General features: G+C 45.4%; 1 protein-coding gene across 1 annotated transcript in view; it reads right to left on the bottom strand.

Moving 5' to 3' along the window:
- LOC138452816 (cysteine-rich venom protein VAR11-like) overlaps positions 1–21,852 on the bottom strand; it is a 196,651-nt gene that overhangs the window by 133,070 nt on the left and 41,729 nt on the right. Inside the window, exon 4 of the mRNA XM_069605157.1 lies at positions 6,879–6,961. Within this exon, the coding sequence (XP_069461258.1) occupies positions 6,879–6,961 (83 nt within the window). The remainder of the gene's footprint in view (positions 1–6,878; positions 6,962–21,852) is intronic.

Raw genomic sequence — 21,852 nt, 5'->3', positions numbered from 1 at the left:
ACACCAAATTAACAAAAGCATGCTTTCGGGACCAAGCCGCTGCTCCTACCGCGAATTTTATGAAAATCCTTCCAGCGGTTTGGGCTGTAGGCGTTTTTCCATTATGTCTATGGGAAAACAGAAGTTTTGGGACTCCCCCTATAACTTTGACCCCCTATATCAAACTTCACCAAACTTTGCAAAAAAATTCAGAATGGGCCATGCAAATATTGTTCATCGGGTGGTCAACCATGAATAGACACAAACATATACTTAACCCCTCCTTTTCTTCCCCCTTAGAGCATTCACATTTCTTACCCACTCCTTAATCACATCTGCCCCTCCTGGGCCTCCTTCATACATATAAAAACACAGAAATTAACAAGCTAAAATAATAAGTTAATACAGCAACCACTACTTATTCCCGAGCCCTCTAATTATAAGGGGTTCCTACTTTATATTCGCATCCATAAATCTCTGCACTGGTCGAGACAGTGCAATGTGGCAGCCACCTTCTAACCCCTTGCTGGGGTAGGTTCCCGTTTATTCCTCTCTTATATTCTCTGTATAACCTTAACTTTAAAAAAACCTTTGTTCACGTTCTTTCATTGCGTGTTCCCTTCACTCATACTGCTCTATCCCCAAAAACCCCATATGTTGTAATTCCTTGCAGTCTATACTCACGTGCCTGTGCTCTTCCAAAAGCCTCCATTTGCGGTTAATCTACAGTTAATCTACAACATGTCTGGGCCTCTCCCTGGGGCCACACCCGGCTCCAACGAGCAGGTGGAGTATTCGCAAAGCCGTAACCCACACAAGAACCACTTCTTCTGCATTCACCTTGTAAGGGACTGGTCGGCTGTAGGTGGGTACGGCCTTTCTGGAGAGGCCCCTAGATATCGTTGCATGTATGGGGACTAAGGAAAATCATGTCAAAGGGGTCACCAAATGAAGGCACTGACCTCTGAACATGTATTCCAATTTAAATATACCCCATTAGGGAATAACCAAGATATAGTTTTTCAAGGATAACAAAGTTTATATATGATAAATGCCAGCAAAGAACTTTGCTGCCCGAGAGTGCTCTGCCAGAAATTACACGGGCAACACACTAAAATGGCCAAACGCATCATCAGTGACGTGGACATATACGATAACAATTCAAACAGCTGTTGGTGCGGACATATTGCACATCCTTCTCCATAGGGGTTTCCAGGAGCTAATTGGCTGCTGATTCCCAGTTGATCTTGGTGCACGTGGATTAGCTGGGCAAATCATTCCTGTTAAGGTCGGGCCACACGTTAGAAACATTCTATCTACTCTAAGCTAAATAACAGGAAACAATTATTCTTTAGCCATGGCATGCACCTGAACATCATATGAATGGGGTGCCTACAAGAAAGGAAAATAATAGACATGGGTGCTGACCTCTATATTCAAGGCTTCATTGATACCGCAGTTGCTGCACCCAATTTTCTCCCCCGGGGGTTTGATCTACGGTCTAGAGATATCTGAGGTGGGTAATCTGAAATGGTCAGGGCCAGGGGGTCGGATGCTTATCGATATGAGATGAGTTGGGGGGGATCAGGGCGAAGGAGTATGGTGGGCTCTGGCCTGGTGGGATGGGGGTTGGGGGTGCAATGGCAGTTTAGTGGAAATGGATGGACACCGTGCTGGGGCCTGGTACTGTCTCACGCTCTTCGCAGAGAGCATTCTTGGGAATGATACAAAATGTTTGCAACATCAAGAGGACATGGAAGGGATGGACTTCCGTGGGAACAAGGCTCGTGCCAAGCTGGCCTGGTGTACTGATGACTTGGCACCTCTGTGTAATGCGAGGGCCGCAGACCTCAGAGTGGTGGTTTTGGCCCTAATAGAAAATGGTGTCAGGGCCTAATACAAAATGGAGTCGTGGAGCTGAGTCATGGCTAGTGTTATTCGTATAATTCTATGCGCTATAGGGCTCTTACACAGCCCTGGAGGTAGAGGCTACTCCCCCCTTAGCTTCGGTTGGGGTTTATTGACTATGGCTGAGTCTATGGGGGCGCTATAGGATCATTTACTTCACAAGAAGTCCTCAGTTGATTGGTGAAAGCTAGCCTCATTTATGGGATCAATACCTGTTCCTGGTGAGAGTGGATTTTTCCCTGTTGGTCTTGCAGCCAAAGGGCCTCATCAAGACCCCGGCAGTAACCCTTAAAACTGGTGGTAAAGGATTTTCTGCCGCAAATACAGCCCCGCTGAATCATGAGTCGGTGCAAATACCATCAGCGAAATCACAGCCGGCACTATTACAGCTGACAGAATTTGAGCTAGCTGTAATTCTGCTGATACAGCAAATAATTCTGCTGATACAGCAAAGCACAATTACCATTGCATCACAAGTCTTGAGATGCTGGAATTAGTGCCGCATTTTGGCGCTAATACTGCTGATAACACAGCGCAGGTACTTAAAGCCTCCAGGTGGAGGTTAATGCATGCAGGTGCCACACATGAATCCACAGGTGAATTCAATCAACTCAAGATGGCTACAAAGGCACCTGCTTTCCCCAAACACAGTTTCCAACACCGTGCTGGCACTAGCCATTGCGGGATGGGACATGCATATGCTCATGTTGCATCTGGAACTACAGAGGCAGGAAACCCAGCCCAGGGCACAGGGTGCAGAGAGGAGGAGGAGTAGGAGATGCCATGTAAGATGAGTGCCCATGCCCAGGGGCAGGCTCTCACCCTGGACCCTCACAGCCAGCTGGTAACCCTGTACCGCCTCAACAGGGAGATCATAAGTGAGCTGCTCACCGGAATCCAGGGGGACATAGAAAGCAGGATTAACATCAGGACAGCTGTGCCCCCACTGCTAAAACTATTGTCTGTCCTGCAATTCCTAGGAAATAGCACCTTCAAGCACTCGGTGGCCATGCCTGGCACAGCACAGCCAACATTTTGTGCCAAACTTGTGCTGGAAGCCCTCCTGAGCCATGTTTCAAAGTAAATCCCACTGCCAACCACCCCAGCACAGGTGCATGCCATGAAGGCACGATTCCATGCTGTTACACAGAAGCCAAATGTCATTGTAGCCCTGGACTGCAGACATGTGGCACTGGTGCCCCCCCAAGCACAAAAAGCAGTATACTACAACTGGAAGCAGTACCACTCACTGAACGTGCTGGTGACCTGCGATCCAGACCCATACATCACACACTGTTGTGCCCACTACCCTGCTTTCATCCACGATGCCATGATCCTGTGCACCAGTACACTGCCTGGATACATGAAGAGGCACAGAGTACAATAGATGTGGAGAGTGGGTGAGTAAAAGTGGCATCACACAATACATCAAGGTGCTGCAGTGCCCCCAACCATATTGGTAATGTACATGTTCAACCTGCCATCATCCAACCAGGGACGTAATTTAGGGGTCGCCAGAGGTCGCAACTGCAACCTCTGAGGTCTCCCTTGCAACCTCTGTGGTCTCCATTGCGACCTCTAAAAAAAATATATATATATATATATATATATATATATATATATATATGTTTTTTGTAATGCAAGCTCCTGGGCTGTGGCCAGCACCATGTGGCTCTTTACTTCTGGAGTGGCTGGCTTTTTTGTTCAGGCCCCTTAAAAAAAAAAAAGAAGAAAAAAAAGAACAGGAGTGCCAAAGTCTAACACTTTGAGCACTGACCCTAAATAAGAAAGAATAGGAATACCAAATAATGTGTCTTTCTGGAATTCTATACAATAATTGCTACACTCATTAAAGGTTTATTTCAGGCACAATTCAGGGGGTGAGACACTGATTTAATCTGTTCTTAAACGCCTTTACTCAGCCTTACATCCTTCTGAGGTCGATAAATGAGTACCAACACAGTTTGGGTGATATTGGGTGTATATTTTTTCTATATAAATCGCTTAAGCGTAAGTGCTATATAATAACGCATCATTATCATTTGGTCATGGTCATCTGCTTGCATTCACAGTAATTGGGTAATATGGGCCTATAGACACTGATCTTAACAATACATATGGCGATCCATTCTTGTATGAAATGTACATCACATTATTGTGATATCGTAACCATATTTTTCACAGTGTACAATGCTATGTGATGCCACTTCCTGTTTTGTCAACAGGTTAAAGGTAGTGTTCCATCGCTTCCCGCGATATCACTTTGGGGTGGGGTCAAATGACATCACTTCCTGTGATGTCATCAGGGAGTTAAGGGTCGCGTGATGTCACTTCCGCTACCCCTGGCATTTTGGTGAAATGACGCCCCTGCATCCCAAACTAATGACACAGAACATCCCATGCTGAACGAATCTGTATGAATACTCATATGAACAGTAACAGTAAGGACTACCAGCACACACATAAATACAGGCACCACAATGCAACATGATAGAAGCCTCTTCAATGTTAAGCTACATGTGGTGTGACAACCGACACCAATGACCCTGGCAATTCCACAGCTAGGTACCCAGGTATACTCAGCCATCAATGCAGAGCCGCTCCCACCAGAAACCTTTGGCAGCCCAAGAAACCACCCATCAAGGCAAATGCACAAGAGCAACAAACAGGAACAAGGCAGCCATCATATCATCTTGACATGACAATGATAGACTCTTTAAATTGCATCTGCTGCGAGAAAACATGGTGCATGTGATCACATTACAATGCACGAAGCGCCAGATACAACATGCACATACAGTGAAATTAATGCATGCCTTGCAATTAAGCCCCATATGCATGCACCTGATGCCCTTTGCCATGATGCAGTGAATGGTCACACCCACACAATACACTGTGACCTATGCCTCTGACCTACCTGCTTGCAGGTGACTCTGGATACCCGCTGCTGCCTCGCCTCATTACACCTGTTCAGGGTCCACAGACACCACAGTAGTTGGCCTACAATCACACACACAGCAGGAGCCGGGTCTGTATTGAGAGTACATTTGGCCTCCTGAAAAGGCCTGTTGCCTCTGCCTGGACCGTACTGGAGGAGCACTGCTGTATAGTCCTGAAAAAGTAGGGAAAATTGTGCTGCTATGTGCCATGCTGCACAATATCTGTCTCTAGAGGAATGTCTCTCTACCCCCTGATGTGGATTTGCCACCCCCTGAGAATGAGGACACACTGCCTGTAGCAGAGTTGTCTGTATGCATTTGTCAAGATGATGTCAGAGCTGGATGAGGGGTTCGCCAAGAATTGATGGACAATTTTTTGGCGATTTAACATTTCACATGCCATGCACCACTTTATGAACTCACACAATTATGATTAATCAAATGGACACAATGAGGAATGTCCTGGCATTGATTCAGTTGAATAAATGTTTAATGTGGATGTGGAAAAACTATCCCCCCACCCCCTCCCTTCAACACCACCCAAGCACACTATCCCCTCTCCCCCCTCAGCACCAACCCAACACACTATCGCCCCTCTCCCGCCCCTCAACACCACTAACATACTATCCCCCTCCCCTCAACACCACCCCAACACACTATCCCTCCTCCCCATCCATCAACACCACCCCAACACACTATCCCCACCACTAAACACCACCCCAACACACTATCCACCTGCCCACCCCTCAAAACCACCCCAACACACTAGCCCCATCCCCCACCCCTCAACACCACCCTAAAACTCACTGTGCCCAGCTACTTGTGCAGAGTAACTTGCATGGCCTCTTTACCTTCAAGCCGTCCCCCAGTGACTTAGGGCCCAGAATGCACTCTGAATGGCACCTTGGGGTGCTCAGCAAGGAACCGCCATAGGTGTGGCGGAACTACATGTAATTTACCCTGGCCCCTTCATAAGTTGCATAGTTAGTTCCATGTTTTGCTGCATAGCCTCAGCAAAGGATGCCTTCACTTAGCTCCCTGATGCGTTGCCCGTACACTGTCAGTGTGGCAGTCATATCAGCCACCTGTGCCGGTCATGCTCCATTCACAGCACAATGCGGCATGTGTCACCCTGAATACAATCCCGGATGGCCCAGAGTTGGAAGGAGTGTGTGTGCATGATTGCCTCCATGATTGCCTCCATTTGACCTGGCGCCTTTGCGTCCGGCCTCAGCATGATGGTGTGGTCAAGTGTGGGCTGGAGAATGGGTCATGGGCTATGGAGGGAGCTTGGGCTGAAACATGAAAATCCATACGAGGGGCTGTCCGTGTCTCCCTCTGGTGTCTGGGCATGCTGACCATGTGTCATGGTCATGAAGTCAGGGGCACAGGCATGCAGGGGTCGCATGAACAGGAGACCTTGGTGGACACTGTCCTGGCACCTTTGGCACCAGGTTCATGAACAAAAGTAAACAAGAACATCTATTTAACACCTACAAACTTTTATTATGGACATAGCACTTCAGATGCATTAACCTTGAACATTCCATCCATTAAGCAGCCCCAAGTGTATTCTTGGGTGTGGCTGCTAATGGATTGCCTTTGCACGTGCTCACTCTCTAGGAGTGGCAGGGTGTGGCTGGTAAGCCGGCCCTAATGGGCGTGCCCACGTTCTCAGCTATATAAGCTGCCCTGATCCTGAAGACAGACGCTTCGCGTTATTCTGCACTTGAAAGCAGCATAACGCTCACCGTCACCTGAGGTCAGACTTACCTTTGAAGATCCTTCATGCTGGACATCCTTCTTCCTGCCAGCATACTTACCAACTGGGGGAAGCTGTTTTACCTGTACATCTCTTCGGCGTACCAAGTATTCATCTTTACACTTTCCGGAACGCCGAAATCTTCATCTTGGCACTGCAGCATGACACGCTCCATTGTTGACAGCAGCGCATGCAAGGAAAAACAGAAGACAAGGTTAGACATCGAAAAAACAGTCAGTTTAAGGTTGTGCTTCACCATACTTCACGCTTTCCCTTAAACCATCACTTACCTGCTGTCAAGCATTGCAGTTGCATCCATCTTCCATCTGCCCGCTTCTTGCGTCTCACAGGTGCATTGAGGCCGCATTTCCATCTAAGGGAAGAAAACAGAAGAGAGACATTACTGCGGGCATAAATAGGAGCAACATATACAGACATTAAAGAGAATGAACAGCATCACAAGAGCTCAAGAAAGACTTACCAATCATAAGGAGAAGCATTGTCGCAGCTGGACCGGACTAATCCTTATCAGGGATCAGTGAAGGAACTAGATCCCATTCGACACGCCCCTTCCAGAAGTAGCAGGATGGAGAGCTTATCTTCCATAATTCACAGGTGAGCTTTATGGGCCGGCGTATGCTCACAGAAACCGTACTTTGAGGTGAAGGGTTTGAGAGGTACAACAATCACAGATTGGCGCACTCACACACTCTTATCTCCACGCAGGAGCAGTATCACCACGTACCACCGCTCACAGCTTTTCTACTGAGGGAGAGGCCTGAAGGAGGTGATTCAAGTTCAGGGAGGGCTGCAACCATGCCCCAACGCCTCCACAGAGACCAGGTGAGCATAACACCATGTTGCATGTTCTCTTGGCTTAGTGATGCTCAGGCACCCTCTGCCTGTCGGTTGGGTGATTCCACACTGGTTTCATCACATCTGCTGGCAGCTGTGTCACCCGGCACAGGCACTTTGGACAGCTGTTGGGGTGCAGTTGGAGTAGTGATCTCTGAGGCATGTGGGGTGGGCTCAGGGCTTACCCTGGCACCTGCAGGCCTTTTATTTCTGGGACCTGGTGTGACATGCTGCCCCTTGCACTTGCCAGTCCCATCAGATGGCCCTTCAGGGGTTGTTGTAGATGCTGATGCACTTGGCGGGCTGAGAGCCTGTAGGGGGACAAATTACATGCTGTCCGGCATCATGCATTCCTGTGCATTGATGCAAGTCACACATGTTATTAATCAAAGGTTCACCTCACCAATGTGGCCCGAAGCGTATGGATGTACATGGGCCATTGCATGTGGCCACAGAGCGGTGGGTATGTTTGCAGCTGAGTGTGTCTAACCCATGGTCAGGTGCCCTTTGGCCCTTATGCAGTCAAGGGGAGCTGTCCATGCAGGTGCATCTGGCTGGGTCAGCCATGCGTGCAAGTGGCTCTGCATGGTCTTGCATATTGTGGCATACTCTTATGGACATGTGCTGGTATCCAGGCCCAGCCTTTGCTTTATCAGGGCATGGGACGATTATATGTGCTCATGCGCCCCCAACCCTTGCAAAGCTGCATCGTCTAGGCCCTGCCATGGCTTCATGGAATGCTGCTGTGGAAGCAGCAGCAGTGCTCAGTTTGGTTTGGTGTTTGGCTCACTGCACCCATGCAGATGCAGGGCATCCAACACTGCCCTACTGCTCTTCTTCCATACCAGCATGGGGCTGCCAAGCTGGGCCCGGCACACACATGCCTGTTTGACAGCCACGCTGTGTCATGATCACTTGCACACCACACGCCAGCTGGCCCGGCCAGTGCCAGCAGGGGAATGGGGGGGGGGGAGTTTGATAGGTTGCATGCCACACCTTCATACTCCACACTGGCTGTGGGGTGCACTTGGAGCCCTCCCACCAAGCTGCTGTGGTGGGGGTTTGATGTGGCACCCCATCAGTTTATGCCGACTGCCTGGGCCTGATGCTGGGCCTGATGGCATCTGTCCATGTTCATTGGTAAAGTTGATGCTACGGGACACTTACTAGTTGGTCATTTGCAATGTGCATGGGGGCGATGACTCCTGCCTACTGGCTGCAGGCATCCACATCCACTTCAGCAACTGCTTCAATCAACTCTCTATCGAAGATGGTGTTTGCCTTTTCCTTTCACGGTGTGAGGGCAAGGGGTTCTGTGGTGCCATCTCTAGCCATGGCCTCCTGCCTGTGCTGGAAGAGAAGGCCCTGCAGTCTGACCCAAAGTTCATTCCACTGTTTCTAAAGTATTTGGCATCCTGGGGGCTATGCCTACTGCTGTCACCTTCTGGCTTATTGATTGCTAGATTGCAGTCTTCTGCTGCCCAGAAGTTTTCCTCTGCCTGCTTCCACATATTTCCTCGCAATGTGAGGACTTGTAGCTTCCCCTTTGCGTAATTTCAGCATTCGACGCCAGTGTTCGGGCACCTTCCCTCTGGTCCTCTCTTGTGACATGATTCCTTTGGCTTTTGGGTCTAGATGGCTGCAGGAAGTGGGGGGTTCAGGGTTAATTCTGTTTTTGAAGATGGCTGCCGTCATGCTTCTTGTTCCGGTGATGAAGCTTTTTCCGCCAGTGGTAATTGCGCCAGCACTATTACCACCGATTGACCAGCGGTAATAGTAATTTTGCCGGGTTTCGGTGGTTTAAGGGCAGGGCATCCTGTTTCAGTGATTATTCTGCCTGGTAGAATTACCGTTACCGTTGGAGTGGTGTATGCGTTCACAAAATGTTGTGATCTGACACTGATTCCGCTGCATGCCACCGCAGTAACTCTAATCAGCAGAATTAATGCTGGGATAGCTCCCAACTCCGGATGAGGCCCAAAGTGCTTTGCTCTAGAGGAAGTGGAAGAGACAGGAAAGGGAAAGAGAGGCAGTGATAAACAAAATGGTGGAAGGCTTCTTCCATTGTCCATTGCAGTCCTACCTATCCTATTCCCGCCCATATTATTTCCTACTGACACAAAGACCCTTAGACATGCAGCACCTTGGTGTGAGGCTATTCCTCCTGAACGGGTGTGCTCCTTTGATGCATGGGCACAGGACAGCTACCTGCTGTGTGAATGTCTCAGGTGGAGGGGGTTAGCAGCCCTTACAAGGAATTAAAGAAAGACTGAGTCCTCTGCGTTGCTTTCCAGCTGTGTGGTAGTATCAGTCTTTTCTGACCCGAATACATATTCCCTTTCATGGCAGAGCTGAATCACAGGAGCAGACAGAAGTGCAATATCAATTTGGATGTGGCAGCAACGACCATATGTATCCCTGTGCACTATGCTTAAACTCAGGCATACCTTCTTCTTAGAGATTACCCTGCCACCAGCATGGGGCACTCATGATCACTGTAGTTTGGGCACCAGGGACATCTCTTAAATCTCGCCCCGGTGCTGCAGTGACTTTTCTGTCACTGTGGCAGTCAAGTGGGCATCGTGTGACATTTGAACTAGCTCTCCACCACGAGCAGAGTGGCTGCTGCTGATCAGGCTACTGATGCAGCAGGGCACAAGTGCACTATGCTTTTGTCATGGAGTTGTGACAAAGGGCGGCCTGATTGGCAGAATACCACTTTGGAGCAGGATTCACCGGCATCATTTTAGATACTAAAAATCAAAAAGCCCAGGGCTTGGCACCCTTGCCAGATGGCAATTCAAATAAATACAAAAACAAACACAAATTTACTACATTGGACATGTTAGATAAAATCTATCTATGGTTCCAAATTCTAACGTTTAGGTTCTTTTCAATTATTTGGTGGTGGAACTGAACCACAGGGCTGACAGGGACGTCATTTGGGGGGTCACCAGAAGGCTCAACTGCGAACCCTGGGGGCCGCAGTTGCAACCCCTGGGTCTCCCTTCCGACCCCAACATTTTTTAAAATCAGGGTGAAGGATGGGCTGGGGAATCGCTCAGTAGGGGTTGTAGCTGACCGTGACAGGTGGTACATGTCAGATGCCATGTTCAGCTCCAACCCCTTCTCCCTCAGCTTCCTCATAGCTCACATACAGGAACCAGGAAGCTCTCACATCTTTCTGGTTCGTGTTTGTGAGCAGCACAGAGGAGCCGAGGGTGGCCTGGAAGGACAGACCAAGGCTGCAAGAAAAAGGTAATAATGCTTTTTTTAAAATGTGATGTGTATTTTGAATGTGTGAAGTGCGTGTCAGATGTATGTATGTGAATGGTGGGTGAATGAGAAGTGATGTGGTGTGATGTGCATTTTTTAATATTCTGGGTGGGGGGTGGTTGTGTGGGTTTATGCCTGTGTAGAGAATGCAATGAGTGGATGTAATAGAAGTTGTGAGTGATTGGTGGGTGAATGAGAAGTGATGTGATGTGTGTTTTTGAATGGTCTGGGTGGGTGTTTGTGTAGAGAATGAAATAAGTGGATGTAAGAGAAGGTGTGAGTGACTGGTGGGTGAATACGAAGTAATGCGATGTGATGTGATGTGTGTTTTTTAATGTTCTGGGTGGGTGTGTGCCTGTGTAGAGAATGCAATGAGTGGACTTAAGAGAACGTGTGAGTGAGTGACTGCTGGGTGAATGAGTGTGAATCTGGTAGTGTGTGTTTGAATGTTCTGGGGTTTGGTGTATGCCTGTGTGGTGAATCCATTGTGAGTGAATATGAGAGGGGATGTATGAGTGAGTGACCAGAGGATGAAAAGAATGCATGTTTGTGCAAGGCCCTGGGAGACTGGGGACTACTGGTGCATTTTTGCCAGACCCTATATTTACTTTTCATGTTTTACTGGTATTTTCGGGCAGATCCAAGTTCATGTGTGTCATTACCTGGCTAGACTGGCATTTTGGTGCAGTCAGTCTAGCCATTGCTTACTGTGGCATGACATTTATTACTTAGCATCTTTAAAAAAGCAAGCATGATAAGTAGTGTTGCCCCGCTAAAATGATGTTTTGGTGTAGCGGACTGTATATTCTTTACTGTAGCATGACTTTTTTTAACTGAGCATCTGTGATGAATCAAGCACGACAAATGTTCATATGGTTCTATACTGGCTTACATTGGAACCAGTTTGGACAGGTTTTCATATTGTGACATGTCACTTTCAATGGCCAAACCAACGGGAATGTGTTCTTACATAGGAGTACGGACATATATTGGCAGAGTCAGTTTTGTCCCCAGTGCCAGTAATGATACTATAAAAAAAATCTTAAAGCGAACTTGAGTGTGCTCTTATATGGGAATACAAGCATGTCTTGGTGGAACCAGAATGGAAATGTTTGGGCACAGCCAGAATGAAAAGGTTTTTAATACTGACATATATTGTAGGGACCGCCATGAAAATGCATTGGGAAATGCCCTGTGCACTTTTGGTGACTTAGATCTATTGTACTATTTTTTATGATTAACCCTGCACTCTACAAAACCGATTGTTGGCCTTTTACCCAAATTGTTGGCTTTTTAACCAAATTTTCACAGAAAGAGTGCTCTCTAATGCACCATTATTCAAAATAATTTCTCAGGGGAAGAAGAAGTATCCACCCTGACCAACCCCCAACCCATTTTCATTAGTTTGGGTTCCCTCGCTATGCTCGGTCACAATCAAATACTTATGGAAACTATTTACACCCTCCAAAAAACAACTCACCAGCCACCACTGGTTGCTGGTATATTTGTGGACCAGGCTACGCCCCCTTCTTTCTATGTTACATTAAACATTTAAGTGTTGATTAAAAAACATATTTGCTTCTTTCACAGTAGTGCATGCCCCTGCAGCGGCACAATCCTCAAGGACATTGCACACACTTGGACGGGGCCGGGTGTGGCATGTCCTGTGCTTTGTTAAGGAGCTTGGGGGGGCACAGCATGGCTTGCAGGGGAGCTGCCAAATGTGCTATGCCATTGCGCACCACTGGGTTTGACAAAGGGGTAGTGTGCAGTGCGGGCCTTGAAGTCTACCAGTGAGTCCCCGGTTGAGAAGCAACGCGTGGGTGTTTTCAATTTAAAATAACTGCGTGGTGTCAGGGATGTCCTTTAGGGGTCGCCAGAGGTCGCAATTGCGACCTCTGAGGTCTCCCTTGCGACCTCTGTGGTCTCTCCTCGACCTCTAAATAAAAAAGCAAAAAAAAAAGTTTTTTTTTTTTTAACATTTCTTTTTGTAATGCAAGCTCCTGGGCTGTGGCCAGCACCATGTGGCTCTTTAGTTCTGGAGTGGCTGGCTTTCTTGTTTAGGCCCCTTAGAAAAAAAGAAGAAAAATAACAACAGGAGTGCCACAAGTCTAACACTTTCAGCACTGACCCATAATAGGAAAGAATAGGAATACCAAATAATGTGTCTTTCTAGAATTCTATACAATAATTGCAGGTTTATTTCAGGCACACTTCAGGGGGTGAGTCACTGATTTAGTCTGTTCTTAAACGCCTCAACTCAGCCTTTCATCCTTCTGAGGTTGATAAATGAGTACCAACACAGTGAAATGGCATGTACATTTTTTCTATATAAAGCGCTTAAGCATAAATGCTATATAATAACACATCCTTATCATTTGGTCATGGACGTCTGCTTGCATTCACAGTAATTTGGTAATATGGGCTTATACACACTGATCTTAAATATACATATGGTGATCCATTCTTGTATGAAATGTACATCACATTATAGTGATATCGTAACCATATTTTTCGTAGTGTACAATGCTGTGTGATGCCACTTGCTCTTTTGTCAACGGGTGAAAGGTCGTGTTCCATCGCATCCCGCGATATCACTTCGGGGTGGGGTCAAATTACATCACTTCCTGTGATGTCAGCAGGGGTCAAAGGTTGTGTGATGTCACTTCCGCTACCCCGGGCATTTTGGTGAAATGACGTCCCTGAGTGGTGCCATGGATTTATGTGTGCAGCAACGATATTACATTGAATGGTGTATTTTTTTATGTCCTCTGGCACCGAGTATAACGTTTAGATATTAAAATCTATGCAGGGTCTTGTGTATATTGAAAGAACCTTTCCCAGGTATTATACTCTAGCAAAGATATCATTATCATGTACACTCCTCTGTGTGCACACACACCAGTCTAATAGGTTTCTTTTTTCATAGTTTTAGCTGACTCATAGATAGATATTATAATCAGGTAATTTTGTTGATACTAAATCCTGGTCAATGATTTCATTTTCAGGCCTTGCTTGTGCATTTATATCCTGGGTAAACAGCAGTGCACACCTCCCGAGGTCTGTGTTTTTTGGCTTGTTTAACACAGCAATGCCACAGATAATGCATACTGCTGTGTCCATTGATCTATAGATGTTTCATACACTATCTGCAGCCTGAGTTAGAGGTTTTGGTTATCCTGTTACAAATACTGGATAATGTATGTTTTACATATAGATCCCACATCGAAAGTGGAAAATGACATTCCCCGTGATCGAGGACAAATCATGCCTCCCTCTGTGCCACGGTTCTTATATCTGGCTGACATGAGAGCACTCGGAAACACGGGTGGTAGATGCATCTAAAAAAATGGAAGGTCGTTTGCCATTACATCCCATGATGTCACTTGGGCGTGGGGGAGTCAATTGACATCTCTTCCTGTGATGTCATCAGGGGACCAAGGGTCATGCAATGTCAGTTCCACTACCCCTGGCATTTTGGTGAAATGACATCCCTGAGAGCTGAGCTGTTTTGATTAGAAGAACCAAACAGCTGCCTCTTGCCATCACAGTTACAGAGTAAATCTATGTATGGGTCTATAACTTGCCAATATTTCCTTTTTTTTTACAGTTTCAATATTTTGGAGGCTCAAATAAGTTATTGTTTCTGTCTTTTCCATGATTGCATCATTAAGAGACACTGTGATGTATTTTTGTCAGGTAGCCTTTCAACTGCCCCTGTGATAGCCAAACACGGAGTTTATTGTGATACTGAGTTTTGGCACAGTGATTGAGGCCTTTGCTCCCCCTCCTATGTCTTCAGTCAGAATGAAAGGATCTATCAAATCAGTGAGGATGGAGGGGAGGAATCATTATAATGGGAATGAAAATGCTTAACCTGTCATTTTCAATCTGTGGAACTAGCTTCTTAGAGTGCTGATAGTTTGTTCTAAGGTGAGAGTCCTTACAAATCATAGACTTTATGAACTTTTTTAGCCCTCTCCACTTAAACATTTTACAAGGGTTGCTATAACCTGAGCTGTCAACTGGCTCACCAATCCTGACAGCACTACTGCGGATAGCATTTTAACTGTTAGTGCAGCCTTTTTTGCAAGACCAGAGCATTGCCCCAGAGCTGTCCATCGTCATTTCTTTTCCTCTTGTTATGTTCTTGCATTATATTGGGAATTGCATGTTGTTGGTTAAACTATTTTAAATGCTCATAAACCATCTGTTCAAGAGAATGCATATACATACAAGTAAAAAAAGAAAAACTGTTACATCATTCTAAATAGAAGTTGTCTGTCCCTTGGGATAGCGTGATTGCGTGTCTGTATTTTTTAAAGAGACTTTAAATTGATTGTGTGATTTGTAATCATCTGGGTGGTATTTACATAGATTGCTGGGAAACTCTTTCATAAGTAGAACGTTGTATTCCATCATTAAAATTGTATTTGCCTACCTGATCGGTGCATGTGTGCCTAATTTGCTGTGCAGCTGTACCTCACAAAGTAGTTAGAGTGGAACTACACATCCCGCTCTACATTGCTGTGCGCAGCATTGTGACTCCGTGGAGATGCGTCACTGACCCGCGAAGCGCGAAGCACTGACGCAAAGCCTGATTAGGACTGTTTACGGCCTGGACGGCGGTCGGCAGGGGAGGCTGCTGCTCAGAGGTCATGATTCCAAATCTAGTTCAGATATATTGCTGTCCAGGTGAGTCCTGCTGACTATTAGTGGTGATTGCTATAGTAGCAATGAGAGGTCATATTTATGAAGGGTCTGTCCTAAGAGCATTGAATAATAATATGGGGAATTTTACTTTGAGAACTCTAAGTACAATTAGTGAATTAGGCATCTCTCGCCCTAGTGAGGTGATCCCCATTAGAAATAACCATACGGGCATTAAGGCTGCCTTAATTAATGCCAGATCTGTATGTGCCCATGTAACTGAAGTGGCCAATTTGATTGAGGAGCACAGAGTAGATGTTCTCCTTATTACTGAAACATGATTTGTTGACACCTCACAAGCTATTTTCCATGACTTAGTACCAGAGAACTTTCTGATACAAAATACTGACCGTGTTGGCAAACGTGGGGGCGGCATCACAGTTATCTATACCAATACACTACACATTTTCCACTTAAAATACTCTTGAATGGGATCACGACTCACAAGTGGGACAATTGACTATTGTACTTTCGTCAAACTAGGCTGTCAAAATTGTGCTGGGATATAGACCCCCAGATTCTCACAGACTGTTCTTAGATAACCTAGATCTTTTCCTAACTACTTCAGGTAGCAAATATCGAGAAATGCTACTGTTGGGAGATTGGAATATCTGGTTAGATGATCTTAAACATGCAGGCTCCCAAGAAAGTTGGGACATATTAGAAAATCATAGCTTACGGCCATTAGGAAACTCACCTACGCACATCAAAGGTCATTGTTTGGATGTGCTTATGATGAGAGGTAACCATACTTCCCTTACAGATAATTTGCCGGTTCATTGGTCAGATCCTTTTTTGAAACTATTTTCTTTGACGGCTACTCTGAGCAGTAACCAAGGGCTCAAAGATGACTCTGGTATACTTACAGAAAAACACAAAGATTTAGATAAAATTGCTGCATTAGAGGTTAAGTAAGTGCTAGCCTCAGTTGATACTACTTTATCCAGTGAGGATTTTCTCACAGCTGGAACTGAGTTTATGAATACTGTATGTACTAGTGTTGCACCCAGGAAACCTATGAGAAGGAGGATCTAAAAACCTTGGTTCACACAAAATCTAATACATCTACGTAAACTAGTTAGCTCCACTGGACGTAAAAGGCAAGAACATCAATCCGAAGAGAATACTGATAGAGCTAAAATGGCATTAACCAACTACAAAAAGGCAATTTTTGTGGCTAAAAGAAAATGTGTTCATAATTTAATTACGGGAGTGAGCAATCAGTCGAGAGAACTTTTTTCTATTATATCAACATACTGTCATCCTACGAGTAAGGGCTGCTCTATTTGACACAAGCTAATGCCTTTAACAGTTTTTTTGATGAGAAAATTGAATGTATCAAGAGTAACATCTTAGCCAAGGGTCAGAATCCAGTTTATACCTCCTCAGAACAGACCATAAATCAATCCCCTGGTGGACAGGAACAATACGGGGGTGCTGAGACCCTGAAACAGTTACATTTTCATCCTGCATCAGAGGAAAATACATATGCATTGATCAAAGCCCCGAAACCTACCAATGACTTGTTATTTCCATTGCCTGCACTGGCAGCAAAGCGTATGGCTGAGGAAATCTCCCCTTTCCTGACCACATTTGTCAATAAATATTTAGAGCAAGGGTCATTGCCTCAGGCACTGAAACATAGAATATTAACACCATTTAAATAAAAATCTAATTTGGACCCTTTGGTCTTACATAACTACTGACCTATTGTCAGCCTTCCTTGGCCCGGAAAGGTTCTGGAAAAAGTTGTCACTTAACAGTTGCATGCTTTTGTGGAAAAATAGTCACTAAACACTTTTCAATCAGGGTTTCGCCCAAAGTATGGCACTAAGACAGTTTTGTTGGCGGTTTATGACAAACTGTTGAAAGTAGCTGACCAGGGTAAACTCTCACTCGTGATAATGCTAGACCTGTCTGCCGCCTTTGATATGGTCAATCATAAAAATGCTCTTGATTGGTTGAGGTCGGTGGCAGGGTATGGGAGCATGCCTTTAGGTGGTTTATCTCTTTCCTGGAAAATCGTCGTTATTGTGTCAGACTCAGTGGTTTCACCTCAGATCCAGTTAATATGGGTTGTGGTGTGTTAGGCAAAATTGCATGCAGTACCATCTGGGACCACCACATACAATTAGGACTACAGGTGCAAGTCAAACTAACTTTTGGTATAAGTCTGTACCACACAGTGTATGGTAGCGAGCTGAGCAGCCAGGCTTATCTCAAGCGTGAATGGAAGCAGTACACGAGGTTACACAGAGGTCTTTCAATCACAGTGGTTCAAGTAGACACTTATACTCAAGGTTTCTTTGTAAAACACTTATTAATTTATTACACAATCATTTAGAACACATTTCACTAGAAGGAGGCAACTTAATATTATATACCAATACACTTCAATACAAAAATCTAAGATTTTGAGACAGTTTGAGCTCCGCTGAAGTAGGAGCAAAATGGCAGTTCAGTTACTTAGAAGTGAACAAAAGGGACAAGGTAATAGAATAGATCACATATACTTGTTAGACAGTGTAAATAGTTTCAGTTAATAGGCCTAGGCAAAAGTCAATGGGCTAGTGTTCTGGATAGGAAAGAGCAATTCTGGTATCATCAGTCTTTGCAAAAGTTCTTAGAAGTAGTTTAGGTGAAAAAGAATCATATGTTGCGTCACAAGCTGATTAGGCCTGCAAGTTGGGAAAGTTTCATGAACTTTCACTGCGAGAGTGGCGTTCTCTCAATCGGGTTGGCACACTACCTTACCTATAAAGAAACAAATGAAGCTGGAGTCGTTGGTAGGGACGGTCTTATACCAGATTGCACCCCATGCAGGAAGCATCATTGCCCCCCCCCCCTAATCCAACCAGCTGAGCTATATCCGTAACAGGTATACTATTGTTGTAACATAGCGGGTGGAAATCAGAGTTCTATTAGTGGAATTTTCCAATGAACGCAGCAAACTCATGGTACGCACTTTAAATAATGTATTTTACTCATAACAAGAAGATGCATACATTGGTCAAATAATGGCTGCAAGCAGATGGGGTTATCACTAAGGTTCTTCTGGGCTTGTCTACGTCTTGAATTTAGTAAGATCTAGAAGAGAGTTTAAGGAGAGCTCTAGTTTTCCAATGTCAGGTGTGAAATAATTCACTATTCCTGGCTTTCAGGCTCATAAAAAGAAAACGGGATGTTTAAAAAAAAACTAATTTCAAGTTAGTTATGTCGAAAGAGTTTTAGCCATATAGCTCAGGTGAACAGCCTAGTTTGTACTTGATTCTTCTTAATCTTTTGCAGCAACACTTATCAAGATGTTGTTAGTATTGAGTAATAATATGGCAAGAAGATGCCAAGTTTGTGGTCCATAGCTCCATACTTATAGGTGGGGAACTCACTTTCTGAATGCTGCTTGCTATTAACACTAAGGGCCTAATTCACAGAAGAGTTTTATAATAGCAAAACACCATTGGAAAATGCTATGTGAATCAGGGCCTAAGAGTTACCGATCAGGTATGTGAATAAAATGCGGCAAACTCATTCTGAGGAAGAAGAGGCTAAAGCACTTTAACTGAATGTTTTTCATTCCCAGATGGAAGATTTAGCTGGCAAGTTGGACATTGAAGTCACCTTGACCCACCTTCCCCTCCCAAGCAAGCACAAATAAATACTTTCTATTTGTGAATAATCACTGTCCATTTGCTCAAAGTGGCACACACAGTATTTTATTTTATTTTGCATTGTGTTTTTATTTGTGAATGAGCGTAGTGCTTAGAAGCACAGAACACAGTCTCACCTGGTAGACGGAACAGTCCCATTGCTGGTTGATTAGCCATATTGGAGAATAGCCATTATGGATGATGCATGAACCAGGTGATGGAGGTGGCTGGTGGGAACATTAAAAGGTGGCAGCACAGGAGCACATAGAATGGATTTCTACAATATGTAGCTGCTCACGTCTATTCCTGTTCGTCCCTGGTCTCCTCACTCCTTTCCCAAGACTCTGCCGACCCGAGGGACCTATTTGAAGGCATGGGGGTGATAGAAAATGTGCTCACAATATTGGTTTACTGTGCCACCATCATCATTATAAGTGCACCCAAATACTCTCTAGAAAAAGACACACATCTCCCGAAAAGGGTTAAGCTGTACAAATTGCCCCTGAATGGTTGAAATAATTATAACATCAGAGTGAATCCAAAGAAACACAAAATTTTGTTGGAATATAAAAAAAAACTCTGATGTGGCAGCGCTCCTGCTGTAGTCTCTCTGTGCCATGGTGGGGGTTGAGCCGTTCTCATATATATTTTTCAGTGCTCAGCATTTGATGTCCTTGTTTTACGCCCATTTTTTGACTTCACAAAATTGCCCGGATTTTTGGTTCGTAATATCTGGTCACGGTATGCACCTGACATCTGCTGCCTTTCATTTTTCCGCTGTAGGTGGGGTGCTCGTAGGAATCAGTTCTGAGCGAGAAAAGGTTATGTCGAAGATTATGGCTTGTGTGTCAAAAAAGAAGGGCTGGATGGAATATGGGCTTGCAGGCCCTGTGTTCTCTTTTTCATTAATAACCTATCTTGTCACGGCTTCTCGGAGGCTGCACGCTGTGGGGAATGCTACAGATTTTTATGCAGACTGACACGTGAGTGTCGTGACAGATTGCACCCCAGAGTTACTGGACTTCCAGGAATTCCCCCGGGTGGATGGTATTGGACTAAAGCAATTCCCTGCTCATATTCTGTGCAGAATAGTCCACTCCAGAAGATGCTGAAGTGGTCAGAAGAAACACACATTTTGAGATTGAATGGAGATGAGCGCCATCAGCCGTGCCCGCTATACCTGCTTCACCCTCCATACTCTTACTAGAAAGCAGGACCTATATTGTTTCCAGCTTTTCACTCATAGTTTGCTCTGAATGGCCACAGAGCATTCTGCTATTTTTGCACCGAGTGATGGGTCCTGCGAGACAGTAATAATTAAATAATTTAGCATTTATATAGCTCTAGGATCCCTCAGGCATCTGACCGCTGCTTATTACTTCCCACGGTGTGTGGTGCTCATTTATTGAACTTGGAAGGATGAAAGGCTGAGTTTGGCCCTGCCGGGATTCAAACCGGTGTCAGCAGGCTCTGCACAGATGTTAAAGTGAGCGCTCTACTCTCTGTGCTATCGTACCGGCATAGTGATACATGAATATGGGTGGGGGTGGGGGCAGCGGCAGCCAGTGGGCTCACACCACAGGGAAGGGTGTTATGGCAGTCCCAGGGATTTGTTTACAGCTCTAACACCAGAGCACCATGTGGGGGCTATAAAGGGACTTCAAAAGTATTCACACCTTTGGGCAGTCCTGGGCCTGGGGCGTGCCTTTCTGGAAGGATGGGGTAATTTGCCTGTGCCATCTGCAGCCAGCTGTTTCATGCCACCTTGCCTGCCACTTCCTCAAAACGCCATTAATGCGGGGTTAACATCCGTTGGCTTTCGATAAATGGGCCAGTGACTGTTATCACCGTTATGTCACCTGGACTACCGAATTATTTCTGAAAAGAAGTCACGATGGGGCACTCTAGAATCATTATAATTGTTAATTGTCATTAATGGGTACCCAGAACTGGGTTCGTTAATTTTCCCTATATCGCCACTCTAAATGGCTTATCCCAAAATAATGCTGGGGGCATATATTGCTAAAACGAATTAAAATCTAACAACGCACCGTTGGAAATGTCTTGGCTTTTGGCATTTATGTGAAAGCCGAAAATACACATTTGGACGAAGGTGATCTATAAAATGTCTCATTGCATCAATTGACATCCATTCCACCATTATCAGAATTATTGGGTTTGCAGAAGCACTGCAACCCCGAAATGGATTGCAGAGTCAGACTGCTTGCATGCGCTCAGATTGGCCCTGTGTCCCGGGTCTGACTGGCAGAGTGTCACTTAATAAAAATGTATGCAAGTGAAAAACAGTATTCATTTATTTTTTTACTCATTTGTTTATGAGATACTGCTGGTGCAGGCCTCCATACTGCTGGTACAGCCGGTGACCCCTAGAGGCTGACACGTCAGGCAGCTGCCTGCACTGCCTGACGCAAAGACCGGCCCTGGTCGTTGGTTCCTGGCAGTTCCTGCAGATCTCACTGTTCGTGAGCCTCAGTTGTGGGGACAAGATGGAGAACGTTGGGGGACTCCTGCACAGCACAAGATCGTTGGAAAAAGCAAACAAGATGGAGTCACTTCAGTTCCAGTAGCTGTAGATTCAAGCACACAAGCTGGTGTCCATCTACCTGGTTAATTCTAACCAGCCTTGAGAATGGTATCCAGGTGGCTTATGAGTTGATTGGTACCACCAACTCAAAGGAAGAAGTCATCCTTCTCTGCCGAAATGAACTTGGCAATTCAGACCTGCAGCAGGGCTTTACCGGGCAAACCAACGCTC

This window comes from Ambystoma mexicanum, chromosome 4p (genome assembly GCF_040938575.1).
Source record: "Ambystoma mexicanum isolate Mex_15411 chromosome 4p, UKY_AmexF1_1, whole genome shotgun sequence".
Lineage (NCBI taxonomy): Eukaryota > Metazoa > Chordata > Amphibia > Caudata > Ambystomatidae > Ambystoma > Ambystoma mexicanum.
This window is presented reverse-complemented; position numbering and strand designations above follow the sequence as displayed.